Below are 16,804 nucleotides of genomic sequence, written 5' to 3'. Positions count from 1 at the left end.
CCATCTGGTTCCTGCTGAGTAGTTAGGTCTATGACCCCACGAGCCCTCAAGCCCTGGTATATATTGGCTGTTTATGGCCACGGACAAAGCACAATGCCAGGAGGCACACAGTGGAACTTATTATTTGTTGGCCGAATGCTTTCTAGTTTCTAACCTTCACATACCGTTTCCTATAAATTTAGTTATTCAAATTCAGAGTTTATTTTGAGAATATAAAGTTCTTCCTATAGATTTAGCTATTTAAATCCAGAGTTTAAGAATACAGGATATTTAATTAATATTTAATTAATTAATTAGAAAAAAGTTCTTATTAAGTGCACATTATACATACAGAACTCTGCTACATGATATAGGGAAGTGCTTCTTTAACTTCATAATTAAAATATCTTTACTAGTTGATAACAAAGTATACCATGGAGAGAGTGGGTGTTTAACCCCCCCTCCCACTGTCTAAAGCAAACAAATTTCTTCAAAGTCCTGACTTCTTATTTTAAAAATAATAAATGTAACATATACTTTTACTTTTTTCTGAATATGCAAATATTTCCTTTCCCCAATAACACTGATACTCCAAGAAAGTGTGCTATATTAATTCTGTGGTTTACAGTGCCTCCTTGTACACTACCACATACCTGGGGTTTAAAGGGACAATGTGGGGAATAAAAATAAATATACCCATCCTTGCTTTTTAAGTTTTCATACAACCACAGACCTAATTTTACATATGCAATCCTGAAAACTTGAAGTAAAAGGGCCAGTGTGACATCTAACTAAAGGTGACCTGGATCAATCATTAGTACAATTCTGTGTCAAAAGCACAAGCTAAGAGACAGCTGAAAGCTGAACTGGTTGTATGAAACTGACTAACAAAAGAATAAGATACAGAATCACACAAAAATTGGTGGACTTAATGTACTGGACGAAAGGCTCAAACGTAAGCCTTATGACTTTGAGGTCTCTGATTATCAGACAGAAGGTTGGATCTTCAGGAATCTGAAGAAGAAAGTATAAAAACAAAATACAGCAGATGTAAAAACAAATTTAAGTAAGTCACGCTGGCTTGAGTAATTTCAAATTCACACAGATATGCACAGCTGCTAACCTGGCAAGTTCAGATGTGACAGTTGCCACCAAGCTATCAGTGCTTAATGAATGTTAACAATTTACCAGTGTGATGAAATACTTATCTACCATATATAATTACATGTGCATTTAATACGTTTAATATCAGCTTGAGGCTTGTGCTTCTTTTGCCAACATAAGAAATACTACAGTTTTCAAATGACTTCTAGTGAGAATTAGTGATACCTTATTGTAGAACCAGTAAGTCATATATCCAGGCATAAGTATGTAAAATATTGCCCTGTCCTCTAGTTTATAACTTAACAGAGGAAAATGTGTACATGCCCATTATTACATAACAAAGTAAAGGCTAATAAAATACCCTGAATATAAAAACCACCCTTCGTATATTTCATAGACTACCATGGAAGTGCTATTAGTTTTCTATAGCTACGTATTTATCTATAAGTATATAATTTTACAGTACCATTTATCTTATAGGTACTATAGCAATTTGACCTCAAAAATATTTGCATCAAGTGTTTACAAACCTCTTCTCCTTGATTTATCTGCTCCTTTGTTCTTTCTTTTGTTTCCATAATGTACGAATAATCTTCCTTCATCTGCTCAAGTTGGGTTGCTTTCATAAAGAACTGTATCAATAAGGAAAACACAATTAGGAGTCTGTAAACTTCCATGAACTGTAAGAAAAAAACTGTGGACTAATTATGTAAAAAGACACTAAAAACAATCTTGAGCAAGTAAAGATATACACAAAAGAACATGTTTTCAGACCCCAAATTTATTTCACCTACTCTGTTCACATCTACACATTTACTTGAAAGAACTCTTAAAAGCCTATGTAAGAAAACACTTTTGGTGTGATAATAATACCATCTTAAAAACTCACGTTCACTATTCTTTCATTCTTTAAGCAAGTATGAAAAAAAGAGAAAACATCCATATCCTTGATCTTTACACATCTTACATTTTTAGAAAAGGAAATAGTGAAATCCATTCAAAAGTTACAGCATAAGTTTTAGTAGAAGTCAAATACTTTGCTAGCTTTATAATTTAAGGTTTAAAGGTTGTTATGCATGACCAATCATTCCTTTTAATTTTCTTAAAGATTAATTTTAGAATAATCCGTTCTCTCTCAGAATTCAGAGCCAAAGAGTGAAAGCAAGAATTTACCATGAAAATTACATTTCTATCATACCTACTTAGAACTTTCCTAAATTAGCCCTACACTATTACTATAAATCAATGGTTTTAAAAAAAAAAAAAAAAAAACTCAAGGGACCCTTAGGTGGCTCAGTCGGTTAAGCTTCTGACTCTGGATTTCCTCTCAGGCCATGATCTCATGGCTCTTGGGTTCAAGCTCTGCACCAGGCTCTGCACTGACAGTGCTAGGCCTGCTTGGGATTCTCTCTCTCTCTCTCTCTCTCTCTCTCTCTCTCTCCCCTGCACCCCTGATCATTCTCTTTCTCTCTCAGAATAAATAAACATTTTTTAAAAACTCAGTATTTATAACATGAGCAAAAGTTATATTCAGTATATATGCTTAATCTAGAAATATATTCTTTTTTGATAAATTCATATTTACTTTGGTGTTCCTTACTTTGTATTTGTCTCCCTCATTTTTAGACTGCAAGAACTGCTTGCTCATCTCTTGTGTTAAAACAGAAACTGGATTATCCACCTGAAATAAATAAGAAAGATTATTTCTGATTATTTCATTTTAACGACTTAAGATAAACCGACTGAAATACAGAATAGAATTCACCCATGGCATCATCAAGAAGGCTAAGGTTACGGTATTAGGGTAAATACACAAAGAAAAAATGTTAGTTATTAATGTAGGGAAAATATTTCAATATTTCATGATACTAAAATAAATAGCATAGTCAAAATTTTTCTGCCACTATATGAGGGCACAAGAAATCTCTGAAGAAGTATTTTTATTAGAAAGTTGTTACTTCTTTCATCTGTTTTATAGAATATCACTCCTATGCTACTGGTTAACAATCAGACAACAGTGAATAAAGCTCTCAGCTGACTTGGGTTCTTGTCTCTCACCCCCTATGTTGCCCTGGGCAAGTTAGTTTCTCCAACTAAATACAAAAGGTCCAACTTTGTTATTTCTTAATGTTTATTTTGAGAGAGAGAGAGAGAGCAAGAACACAGTGGGAGAGGCAGGGAGAGAGGAGAGAGAGAGAATCCCAAGTAGCAAGAGAATCTCAAGTATAATACAGAACCTGACGCAGGGCTCAATCTCACAAACGGTGAGATCATGACCTGAGCCAAAATGAAGAGCTGGCTGCTTAACCGACTGAGCCACCCAGGCAGCTCCCAACTTGGTTATTTCTAATAGGAATTATGATGACAAGTAGTGATTATTTTTCTTTCGGATTTGTTATTTCTTCATGAAGATATTATAAAATAAATCAAAATGCTGGGGTTATTTCTACCTTTTGGAGGAGGAGTCATTTAAAATAAGCTATTGCTTGAATTAAACTATCTGTAACTAGCAAGTTAAAGTACAGTTAAAGTAACAGTAAAGTACAGTAACTCATCAAAGTACAGGTGAAAAAGTTTAAAAAACATATAACTTGCTTCAGAAAAATTCAAGGTCATTACTCATTTATGTCTTTGGCATTAATAAGAAAATAATTTGCATACTAGAAAATAATACGGTTTGAAAGTTATGGAATATGTAGGACCAGTATAAATGAAAAAAATTTTAAACTCCTTCATTTTACCATCTGTAAAATTTGGGGTCTTCGAAGATAACAAAACCATTTATGCAGTTATAAAGAAACCTCTACAGGGGTGCCTGGGTGGCTCAGTTGGTTAAGTGTCTGACTCTTGATTTCAGCCAAAGTCATGATCTCAGGGTGGTGAGACTGAGCCCCGCATTGGGCTCCACACAGGGCATGAAGCCTGCTTAAGATTCTCTCTCTCCTTCTGCCCTTTCTCCACTTTCTCTCTCTCTCAAATTAAAAAAACAAAAAACAAACTCCTACATGCCACTTTTTATTATTTTTATCACTACTATTATATAGGTAGGCCACACAGACTGCCACGTATTTTTTACAAAGCTTGCCCTATATCTTCATTTCACATTCCATTTGACTTCTTAAAAACAAGACCTAATGTTCTAGTCTTTAATGACAAGACATTTTAACCAACTTTGAATCAGTTAACTTCACCAAAACTTATATTCTTTTGTCTACAACTTTTTGATTGTTTTTGAAATGGGATTCCTAGTTCCTACCCTACTCTAGGGATTATGTAAGAACCTTGTAGCTTTACCTGTCGAGACTCTAGAACAAGCAAAAGGCAAGCACAAACGGGTAAACTTCAGAGAAAGGATAAGAAGAATAGGCACAGGGGACAAAATAATTAGGTACTTAAAGACATTAAATATTCTCCTCCCACTTGGTTATCCTAGGCCACCAATGTCTAATAGATAGATAATGCAAATCACACAGATAATTTTAAATTTGCTAGTGGCGATATTAATAAACAGGGAAAATCAATTTTAATATATTTCTAGTCTAAAATATCAATTAACAAATAACCTACATAAAAATTGAATTATTCCTTTGCAGTAACTCTTCAAAATCTCATATGTATCTCACACTATAGTACATCACAATTTGGACTACCTACATTTCAAGTGCTTAATACCCGCACGTAGCTATGGTTATTATACAGGTAAGTGCAGCTCTAGACCTTCTATATTTTGATAAATGAGCCTTTAGCAACTGCATCATACTAGAAGAGGACTAGAAGAGTTGTAACAATCTTTACATATTTCAAAAGAGATAAACATGTTTTTACATTCCCCAAGGAAGCGGGAACTTAGAGAACAGGTTTAATTCAACTTTCCCATAATTTTTCTTTCTGATAAATAGAGTTGTCCACAGAAGGAATCAGAAGCCTCAGGCAGAAGTGATTCCTCCATCACAATCCACTTAGAAGTAGTTGCTGAAGAGTGAAGGATTCCACACAGGGTAAGTACAGAGTGTGAGAAATCTACTGGATGCCCTCCAAGAGCCTCCCAAACATCTATGATTCCATATACGTTTGGTTTTCCTGATTTTGCTTTAAAATTGTCCTGCATTCTAGCCTCAAATTTATTTGATGTGTCTGCTTTTCTTCAGATTTTAATAAGTATTTTTCTAAATTTCTGTTGCCTGACATGGAAGCCACTACCCACATGGAGCTTTTTACACTTAAGTAAATTAAATAAAATCAAACACTCAATTTCTCAGTCGCACATTTCAGGTGCTCAAGAGCAAGATGCCAGTGGCTACCCCACTGAATAGCATAATACAGAATATTTCTACCATCACAGAAAGTTTTTCTGGATAGCTTTGTTCTGAACCAAACTGGCAAAGATACCTAGACTTGTAATTGTTCTTTTCCCTTGGTGACTAGTCTTGGTGTTCTTCGTCCCGGAATAAGGCAGGGTAGTACATCAGAATGTAACAGGGATGCCTGGATCCCAATCCGGGCTCTACCAGCAAGCATGCCTAGACGACTGTAGGTGTACATTTACTTTTTCTAGCTCCTTCCTCACCTACAAAATATAGGTGAATCAGATGACCGCCCGGGACAATTCCAGTGCTCACATCATAAGACTACATGCTCTATTTCTAATTACTCAAAGTTATCTTAGCAGAAAGGACTTGACACACCTCCTGCAGTTATGATCAAGAACTCCAAAGTACATAAAGAAATGCTTTATTTTTTTGGAATAAATTTCCTTTCTACAATGACTTAGCAACTGAGCTTAGGGAGCCTAGGCCAACAGAAAGCAAAGAAACTGTATAGCTTTTATGAACATCAGTTCTATCCCATACTGGTGCAGACTACATGTTCTTGACTGCTCTGTCAAAATACGAGTGTGATATTAGGCATTGAAAACTCCTGCTGAATTCGCAAATTTTAAGCAATGTCGCTAACAATAGTTGTACATTTTCCTCCTGTGGTCAATTTACTCATATGAGCCCATCTGAATTGTTTCGACATTGCAAATGACAGCTTATGAAAAAGTGACCAGATGCATCAATCAGGAATGCAGATTTAGCAATTACCTGTATGTTAAAATGATCAAGAATTGCAATCAGCTCTTCTTTTCTAGTAGAAACCACAGTGCCTGGTTAAGAGAAACACATACAAATGACCAGACTGTTTTTAGGGCAAAAATACAGAGAAAAATGAAGCAATTATTTACCAATATAAGCATTACTATTTTTGTGATGTCATCAAGAATATGCACGCATCTGAGAGAGCTGGCCACTACGGTAATCATGACCCAAGCACACAGAGGAAGAAGCGCGGACACCATGACGGTGCTTCTCTTCTTCCCATTAGCTAAACGCTTGCTCTTCCTTCTCACCTACCTCTTTGCCTCCTCTTCCTTTTGCAAACCTTTTCCCCACCTTTTGCGAACCACATCTTTCCACATGTGCTAGCAACTACAGGGGTGAAAGGAGGTCTGCGGGTGAGGACGAAATGGCACAGCCTGTTTCAAGTGGACCCAAACTCTGATAATCATGGTTCTGCTGTCCAATGTCCTGGGATGAAACAACTCTGTGTATATATGTACGTACATAAACATGTGCATGTACACATACATGCAACCAACCCATGATCTGACATGAGAAAGGTTTCAAGAAATTAGGAAGAAATGCCGTTTTGATGAATACCTGAGCAATCACTTCACTGTTTAACTGAACATTTACTAATATTTTATATGAAATGAAAAGACATTCATAACAAACCTGTTTCACTTTTTAGTTTATAAGATCGACTTCCATCCATGCTGATGTGTTGCTGCACAACTATAGAGTTACCGTACACGTTTGCTCTATAGGCATCATCTCCTCTGTTCCTTAATGTTATTGAGATATCTGCTGAGCTAAAGCAAGAAGGTTAAGGTAAGTCACATGAAGGTACAGTGCAATTTCAATACTAGGTTACTAGAATTTTCAAAACCTCCAAAATAATTTGCCTAATTCATTTGAAAAGTAGCTTTATACCAATAGTTGATGGCTGATAGGCTACTACAGAATAATGCTGAATATATCATGCCTAATAAAAAAAAAAAAAGAGAGAATAAGAGTTATGGAAATCCTGACTATTCTATCCATAATAGAAATACCACGGTCACATAAAACCCATTAAAATTTTGGTTGTTTCAAATCATGCAGATAAGTTATACACCTTTTATAGGCAACATGGAATACTACACTGTGTGACTATAAAATAAATCATGCTGACAGCAATCCCTGAAGAATGATGAAGTAACAATTATGGGGAAATAATAACATCTTCCAAGAACATTAGAATTAAATGAAGCAACTTTCATCTTTCAAATGTATGGCAATAAAAAAATGAAAGTATTTGATACCAAGAAATGTAAACGGAAGCTCAGAATTTCTTGAAATTCTATTGATATTATAAAGGAATTATTTTTAAAGTTTTACAGAAGTTTAGAGCATTTATAGCCATGCACATTTTTATACAGGAAAAAAAAATCAATCTTTATTTTTCTACTTTTTTTTTAAAAAATAAGACTTGGTAGAAAAACAAAAAGTGTTAAGGAAGTATATTACTATATACACACTCATAATTTCCTTAAACGTAAAAGCAATCAATATTTTTTTCTGATTCAGGTGAACATCTCCCAAAATGCTAAAGCCCTTTAATGCAAAACTGCTTTAACTAGTAATTAAATGAAATCTTTAATAGAACTTGTTTTCATGAATTTATAATCAGATTCCCAAACTGTTCCCATCTGCAGGAAATGCAGAAAAAAATACTCAAGATAAACTTCCCTGTAAACTGATATTACAGTAGACACACTGAAGGGTTTTGTTATCTCCTGCTCCAGTCACCCTCTTCTTCACCAGAGCCTGAGCAGAAAGACAGGGCTTAGTAGCCTGATCAGTCCTCACCCTGCCCTCCAGGGATGGAGCTAAATATAGAAATCTGATTCGAACTCAGAAAGAGTAACCTTAGTTACTTGAGATGTCAACATTAAGGGAAATTAGATGAAGGGTATAAAGGAAAGTGTACTATCTTTACAACACTTCCATAAATCTAAATTATTTCACAATGAAGTTTTAAAAACAAACTCAAATGAAGGCACAACCACGTTAAGAGCTGGTGATTCCCTGAAGCCTCTGAGGACTAGAGAAACCAATTTGGGGCTTTATACTCAGATGAGCAAGCAGAACATGTGCAGAGGCTACAGAAAGAAGCAAGAGCACACAACAGATAACCTCTTAAAAAACCACCTAGACCAAGTGAAAGGGACACACCCACAGATATTGGCAGTAAATCAGACACAGAGAACTACACAGCCCCAAAGACTAAGACAGTTAGACGTGGATGACTGGATGACTGCACAAACAAAGACACAGAGTAATGAAGACTTGGCTAAGTTGTAAGGTAGAGAACACACACTCCTCACAAACCCACACACCTGTCATAAGGAGACAGAGGGAAGGGAGCACAATATGGTACAGCCCATTATACAAGGGGGTGAGGGAGGTGGAACAGAAGGGTTGCCGCATGGACCCAAAGGAAGGGAGAGGCAGATAGAGGCCTAGAGACAAAAATACAGAGAAAAACCCATAGACACAGAAAAGAAAGGCCCAGAGACAAAAGATCCTTGGTTCTGAGGTCTCTGAGTACCAGTTACTCATGAGACCCAACTATACTTCTTTGCTCCTGCAGCTTCTAATATACAAATCCCTGAATTTTTACAATAAATCTCCCTTTTTTTTTAAAAAATGTTTATTTATTTATTTTCAGAGAGAGCTAGAGAGCAGAGAATAGGGGCAGAGAGAGAGGAAGAGAAATCCTAAACAAGCTCTGTGCTGTCAGTGCAGAGCCTTATGCAGGACTTGAACTCAAACCGTGAAATCTTGACCAGAGTCGAAATCAAGAGTCGAACGCTTAACTGACTAAGCCACCCAGGCACCCCTAAATCTTGTTTTCTAAAGCTACACTAAGTGGGCTGGGGTGTGTGTATTTTGTTTTTTTTTTTAAAGAGAGAGAGAAGGCGTGTGTGCACAAGCGCACATGAGCGGGAGAGGGGCAGAGAGAGAGAGAATCTTAAGCAGACTCTACATCCAGCACCCATGCGGGGCTGGATCTCATGACCATGAGATCATGACCTGAGTCGAAATCAAGAGTTGGATGCTTAACCAACTGAGCCGCCCAGGCGCCCCTGTGTGTGTGTGTGTGTGTGTGTGTGTTTAAATCAGAAATACCCAATTAGGACAGATATACTCCAGACAAGTTGTAATTAATGGGAGGTTTTTTAATTTAACATTTATTATTGAGAGGCAGAGACAGAGCATGAGCAGGGGAGAGGTAGAGACGGGGAGACAGAGAATCTGAAGCAGGCTCCAGGCTCGGAGCTGTCAGCACAGAGCCCGACATGGAGCTCGAACTTGTAAACCATGAGATCATGACCTGAGCCAAAGTCAGACATTTAACCTACTGAGCTACCTAGGTGCCCCAATTAATGGAATTTTTAAAAGCTCTCCAGTTGATTCTAATGAACAAAGTTGAAAACCGTTAACTAAAGTGTAGTAGGGGAAGGGCAGCTGCCCACAATACGGAATAAAAATATTTTTTTTCATTAACTCGTATGTTTACCTATATTAAGTGAATGTACTTCATGAAAACATTTAAAAAATAAAGTGATTATATATGTTTCCTCTCTGAATCATCAAACATCTCTCTTGATTAGCAAACATATATTTTATTATTTTCATTCCTAGCTACTCTGTGTATTTAATAGCTACCTTTAGTATTGTGAGAACTTCGGAGGCACTGGTATTCTGTTGCGATGTGAACTGAATAAAGAAAAGCAAGTTTTTCAAAAAATTAAGGTTTAAGAGAAAAACCTCCTAGTAACAGAAGACAGGGACACCTTTGCTGGGCACTAACTGCTGTCTCCTCAGCTACTGATGTGGCTAATTCTCAATTTGGGTCAAGAGCCAGGGAGCCCAACGTCTGTAAATACAGGAAATCCTTAAGTGAAGAGTTCTTTTAGAATGACATCACAAACACGCAGTGCCACAGAAAGAATTTGGCTTCTTTCTCAACCCTGGAAAAGTCTATCTGCACAGAGGTACCTGGCAGCAGCACGAACATAGGCATGAACAAGGCACGAACCCTACAAAAATATGATGCATCTGCTCTGTCTCTGAATAGCCAGCTCATCTGCAGTTAAGTTCTGTAGTCTTGACTAAATACATCAGCAATGTACAGCACGAGTAAGAGTTTTTGTCCCTCCATAACTCACTCCCAATACTGCAGCTGTCAGATCCCAAGGCAACCAGGGCTAGTATTAGAAAGCCAAGGGAGGGAACAGTGAACTAAATATGTTCAAAAAGAACCTGAATAGTGAGGGTCATGAGACCTTGGGGCACTGACAGAGGTTTCCAAGGGAGAAGTTGTATTAGGTGAATTCATTCACCACCACTGTAAAGAGCTGGTAGCTGACAGAGAGGTGACGCCCAGGCAGAGTGTCTCAGGGCAGGGTTCTCTGGCTTCTCCAAATCTCACTAGGCAAGACTGCTATGGAGAGCTAAAACCCCAAACAAGACAGGACTGAGCCCAGGTGCTACCAACGGGGAGTGTAATGTTTGACATGGGGGGAAGGAGAGTCCCGAGGACTCTCCCAAACCTGTGCCAGACAGACTTCCTTCAGGAAAAATGGAGCAGACACGCAAATTTTAGATGTAAAACTGACTTAAGACTAGAACTGCAAAGCTCCATGAGGTGAATCTGTAAAAAATGATGACAGAATCAGAGACTATAAAATATGAAGAGATTCACAGATATCAAATATTTTAAACAGAATGGGATGACTAGGGAAATAGTAGTGGGTTTGGAAAAGCTGTTTTTAAGCTACTTTTTCAGTCAAGGTCTGTAAAAAGGAGACTGAGCTCAGGTTAAGGCTTTTAACTGTTATTAACTATTTAAAATATATTAATTTCCTCTAGGCAGCTGTGTCCTTAAAAGTTGGTGATCTGTGTAAGCTGGCCTTTTCCTTTCTTTTTTAAAAATGGTATTCTGAAGACAAGTCTCAGAAAGAAGTTTCTGCTTTGGTCCAGATACTTCTCAAATGGAAAAAAACAAAACAAAACAAAAAAACAAAAAATTATTTAATTGGGATATAAAACAATTAGGGCTACAGAAAAAAATTATTTCTTTTCCTGAAGCTTCTATCTGAAAGATCAATGTGTTATCTGACTAGGTAGACTATGTGACTGTTTAGACTACTAAGAAATGTATAGTTAAGTACAATGAATTGAAACAGAGCTGGAGCCATTAAAAAGGCTGGAATAGCTAATTTCTTATTTCAGAGATCATTTGGTTGGGGACTATGGAAGGGGGAGAAGACCTTGCTGAGCTGCAGCCCAAATAAGATAAGGAGAGACAGAAAATATGCTGGAGAATTGTTACCGAATAGTTATTTTCCATGGCCATACAGCATGGGGAATGTTTTCCGTGTATCTTTACCTCCCTTCTCCTGAGTCCACTTGGAACCCTGGCTTGGGTTAATATTCCTACAGCTTTCTGAGAAATACATGAGAAAACTGCAATCCTGGTTCACATCCCGTCCCTATTCTGTTTTTTGGTAATAAAATTGAAGTTAAACGGAAAGAACATTGAGCAGAAGGAAAGTCTGTTATATGAGAAAAAAGATCTCACTGCTAATTATCAAAGTTCCAGAAGTTCTGGGCATGGGGTGTGCAAAGGAGCACTGAGCAATGGGAGCGGCCTCACTCTGCGAGCCAGCAGAACAGTTTGGGACTTCTAGTTTTTAGGAGACGCAAGGACCCCTTCGGAGTTATTCGAGGCAGTAATAAGAAGAATAAGGAGACCGGCCTGAAGAGTGCTCCTAATGGGCAAAAGGCCATCATAAGTCTATGATGATGCAAATTGGGCAATTTATATGAAGTTACATGAAGGCAAGTGATATCAAGAAGAAATACAGGTGTAGAGTGAATGAAGGCAGTTTTATGACCATTTTCCAAGAGTCAAGATGGACCACAAACAGACGTGTGGGTGTAGTCCTCAAATCAAATCCACTTGCAAACCACCTGAGTAAAGGACAGAAAATCAAAGACACCAGAATACTTTTTTGGAATTCTTAGTGAACTGGAGGCAGAAATTTTGTGCGGGGACCCTTGGCTGGTTGCTGACTCTGCTTTTGCCTGTAACACACCAACATGAACTTGTTCAGGCTGGGTTTGGATCAAGAGCAAGGAAAGTCCAATGTTTATAAATATCTCTTTAAGTAGAAGTACATAGTGGGGCGCCTGGGTGGCTCAGCTGGTTAAGTGTCCAACTCTTGATTTCAGCTCAGGTCATGATCTCACGGTTGAGACTGAGCCCCATGTCGGGCTCTGCATTGACAGCATGGAGCCTGCTTGCGATTCTCTCTCCCCCTCTCTCTGCCCCTCCCCAGCTTGTGCGTGCAACTGCGTGCACTTCCTCTCTCCCTCAAAATAAAAGAGTAAACATTAAAAAAATAAAATAAAATAAAATAAACAGAAGTACATAGATTCATCATTGCTTGTTCTTTCCTCCAAAAAGGTAATAGAAACAAGAGTGTAAGAGGGCAGGCACATGGCAGTACTTTACACGAGCTTTCCTTCTGGAAAGCTGAACAGGCAACAGTGGGCCATACTGGCAACAGGGAGAAAAGAAAGGAATGGAAAGATGGGACTCTTCCGTTTCAGTTCTGGGAAGCCAATTCACTTCCTATCATGTTTACATGAACTGGGAATCTAAAGCAGCCGCTTCTTACTAAAGAACTGGAAAATACATGTAGAAAGCAAACACTTACTTCTGTCCGTCTTTCACAAAACCTTTTAAAGAAGAGCCTCTATTGGTAGCGACTGCTTTTCCGCCAAGACCAACTATGAGAGCTGTGAGCACTGCACTCTTCCCACCTACGGAAACAGGTGTTGATGAAATCACATTCATTAAGGAGACAGAAAAGAAGAGGCTGACTCCCACAATTTGATGTAAAAAGATTTCTGAATGAAAATGTAAATTAGTTCTAACCCTGAAATGAAGTGTTACACTTCGATTACCATTTTCTTTCAGCAACCTTAAAAAAAGAATTGTATATATCATGAAATATTTAGCTGTTGCAATTAGAAACAAAATTAGTATAATTCAGGACTCAAATTTTTGCCACTAATAAGAAAATTAAAAAAAAAAAAAAACAAAGGTTGATATCTTTCCAACCTAAGATGCTCATTGTTTCATCTTGGTCCATCAGCCTATTAAATGAGGTTATCTTTTTAATTACACATAGATACTGAATTTATCTAATCTTTATCACATTCTAATTTAGGTATGATTTACTTTTCCACAAATTCACAGAAGCCAGAAACTATTTTTAACAACCGCTGAATGCAAGCAAGCTCCACAGGGACAGGATGTTGTCTGTTTTATTCAACGTGATACAGCCAATAGTGGCCCATAATAGGCACTCTGGTATTTATTGAATGAATAAATGAACTTCAATATGAAAAAAAATCATCAGTCATACAGATAAATGTTTCTATGTAATATTTTGACAACTCTTATTCCTAATTGATTATTCATTTGCTAACTTTCTGAAAAGTATACTTCTTTTGACTCTAACATATAAAATAACACAAGCTGAAATTTCAATATCTAAACAATTACCCAGAATATGCAATCATTTTCTGAACTCCACAATCAACCAATTCAATCAACTCTTACCAGCCCATCATTTCCCACAACATACCCTAAATTAACCAAAATTCACCACTGGCTAACCTGATTTAGTTCCTCGAATGCCTTTCAAGTCTCTGTTCTAAATCTCTCCTTCGTTTCCAAATTCATTGCCTCCACTATTTGCATTATTTTTTCTTCTCTAAGTTTTATTAATAAAATAACTATTTCAAAATTTAAAAAAGAAGAAAAGACCTAATTGCAGAACCCACAAGTTTTTCCTTACTTCTTGTCCTGTGGGACCTCCCAGTAGCACTAATCCCTCTGTCCATTCTCTCCTTCTGAAAACACTTTCCTCTGGACTGAATATACAGCAGGGGAAACAAAGAACAACTAAGCAGAATGTGGAGCTGCATTCACCTACTATCCTGTTGTAGCACCATCACCATCCATAGACTCTGGCAAGCTTCCTCTCCATGTACTGGTCAGTCAAGCTGTCGACAGCTCATGCCTGGCTAGTCCATCACAAAAGCTGCATAACTGGTCTTTCTAACCCCCATGCCTCTCCCCTTCTAATCCATTCTCCACAATGTGGCCACTTTGTTTCACAAATCTTGACCATGTCATCCCTTACTGACAAACTGTAATTGGTTCTCCACTGACTTCTGAATAAAACACCAAAATCTTTATCGTGGCATTCAAGATCCTCACCAGTATCACCTACGACAGGCCCCTCCAGCATCAGCTTCTGCCCCTCCCTACCATGTAGGATATGATAAAGCCATATGAGGCTGTTCACCATCATCCATGCACATCTATTTCTGCCCCTCCAAACCTCTGCTAATAAGCAATCTTCGCCTGGAACATCTCAGCCTCCTCTTCCCCAATGAGGCCTAAAGAATCTATAATTTTCATTCAAGTGCCACCATAAATACCACCTCCTCCTTAAGCTTTCATTGGCCACAGTGAGAAATAGTTTCTTTCTTGTCTGGATTCCCATGGCACTATATTTGTGCTCTATTATAACATTTAATAGATGTAAAACACAGGGCTGCCTTAATCACAATGAGGCTAGTCCTCTCTTGTGGAAGGCTTGTCCACTCTTCTCTGGTATGAACACCAAGGTAAAAGGAGTGAAAACAATAAGTAGGAAATGTTTATTCCTACTACATAAATAATGAACCTAGAGTTAACTTATTATTTTCTTTAAGTACAGAATAGCAGCAAATACTGAAAATATTCATGACCACAGTTTATAGATCCCAAACTTAGATTTATCAGCATGCACAATCACCTACTTTAAAAAGTTAGTGCATTCTAACTTCAAAATACTACTCAAAGTAAAGTAAGGAGGGCAAAAGCACTTACTTCCATTGTTGCCAACAACAAAGTTGACATTAGAACCAAACTTAAAGGGTCCAAGCATCGAATGACACATGAAGTTTCTTAGCTGAATACTCTCAATTATTCCAACTTCTGCTGCAGTCTATTAACCAAAAAAAAAAAAAAAAAAAAAAAAAAAAAAAAGAGAGAGAGAGAGAGAGCAAGAGACAGAGGGAGAAAACAATTAATTATTAATCTGTCTAATAAACTCATTATACTCATCCAAGCATTTGGAGAAAGATCAGCAGTGTTACTAAAGAAAACAGTTATATAATAAGTGAATAATCTTAACTTCAATGAGTAAGATGACATTAAATGGGAACCTTCAATGAATAACTACTCATTCTCAAGTCCTTAAAGGATCTAATAATTGTATTACATAGTTTCTTAATATGGACGATACTAACCTTTTGAGTCAGGTAATTTTTTGTTGGAGGGGGGCTGCTTTGCGATTTTGAGAATTTTAACAACATCCCTAGCCTCTGCCCAGTAGATGCTAGAAGCACACATCTACCTAAGTTGTGCCAATCAAAAATATATCCAGATGCTGTCCCCCAAGGGACATTTAAAAACTCTTAAAAAAAATAAAGTCTTTGGGGCGCCTGGGTGGCGCAGTCGGTTAAGCGTCCGACTTCAGCCAGGTCACGATCTCGCGGTCCGTGAGTTCGAGCCCCGCGTCAGGCTCTGGGCGGATGGCTCGGAGCCTGGAGCCTGTTTCCGATTCTGTGTCTCCCTCTCTCTCTGCCCTTCCCCCGTTCATGCTCTGTCTCTCTCTGTCCCAAAAATAAATAAAAACGTGGAAAAAAAAATTTTTTTAAGTAAATAAATAAATAAAGTCTTTAAAAACTCCCTGGCTGTCTTCTTTTGGATGCCATCTTATTACAAACCAGAAACATTTATATCCTTTTATAAGTAGAATATCAGAAATTATGGTTGAAGGTTTTTTAAAATAAACTTTTATTTTGATCTAATTGTAGATACAGTTGTAAGAAATAACACAGAGAGATCCTATGAATTCTTTATTCATTTTCTGCCCATGGTAGTATCTTAAAAACTGTGGTACAAAATCACAACCAGGATACTGACACTGATACAGTCAAGATACAGAACATTTCCATCACCACAAGGATCCCTTAGGTCACCTTTTATAGCTGATCCACATCCCACCCAATCCACTCCCACCTGAACCCCCGGTCCACTAATCTGTTCTCTATTTCTAGAACACTGTCATTTCAGAAATGTTATAGAAATGTCTATGGGGTACCTCGATTCAGTCAGTTAAGCGTCTGACTTTGGCTCAGGTCATATCTCACAGTTTGTGAATTCATGCCCCGCATCAGGCTCTGTGCAGACAGCTCAGAGCCTGGAGCCTGCTTCGGATTCTGTGTCTCCCTCTTTCTCTATCCCTCCCCTGCTCCTGCTCTGTCTCTCTCTCCCACACACTCTCTGTCTCTCAAAAATAAATAAACATTAAAAAAATAAAAATTGAAAAAAAAGAAATGTCTATTGTCACCTACATCAGGAGGTCACTGCTAACTAGTATTTCATGGTATGGATGTACCACAGTATTTAACCATTCACTCACTGAGTGACATCTGGGTTG

At 37.7% G+C, this 16,804-nt stretch overlaps 1 protein-coding gene across 1 annotated transcript in view; it reads right to left on the bottom strand.

The window, feature by feature from the left end:
• The window catches only part of SMC6 (structural maintenance of chromosomes 6), a 77,486-nt gene that overhangs the window by 51,841 nt on the left and 8,841 nt on the right, over positions 1 to 16,804 (bottom strand). Inside the window, exons 3-8 of the mRNA XM_027077945.2 lie at positions 15,187 to 15,304; positions 12,956 to 13,061; positions 6,858 to 6,994; positions 6,168 to 6,229; positions 2,684 to 2,764; positions 1,614 to 1,715 (exon numbers count right to left, since the gene is read on the bottom strand). Of these exons, the coding sequence (XP_026933746.1) occupies positions 1,614 to 1,715; positions 2,684 to 2,764; positions 6,168 to 6,229; positions 6,858 to 6,994; positions 12,956 to 13,061; positions 15,187 to 15,304 (606 nt within the window). The remainder of the gene's footprint in view (positions 1 to 1,613; positions 1,716 to 2,683; positions 2,765 to 6,167; positions 6,230 to 6,857; positions 6,995 to 12,955; positions 13,062 to 15,186; positions 15,305 to 16,804) is intronic.

Source organism: Acinonyx jubatus, chromosome A3 (assembly GCF_027475565.1).
Source record: "Acinonyx jubatus isolate Ajub_Pintada_27869175 chromosome A3, VMU_Ajub_asm_v1.0, whole genome shotgun sequence".
Lineage (NCBI taxonomy): Eukaryota > Metazoa > Chordata > Mammalia > Carnivora > Felidae > Acinonyx > Acinonyx jubatus.
Note: the sequence above shows the minus strand (reverse complement) of the source record. Positions and strands in the feature narration are given on the sequence as shown.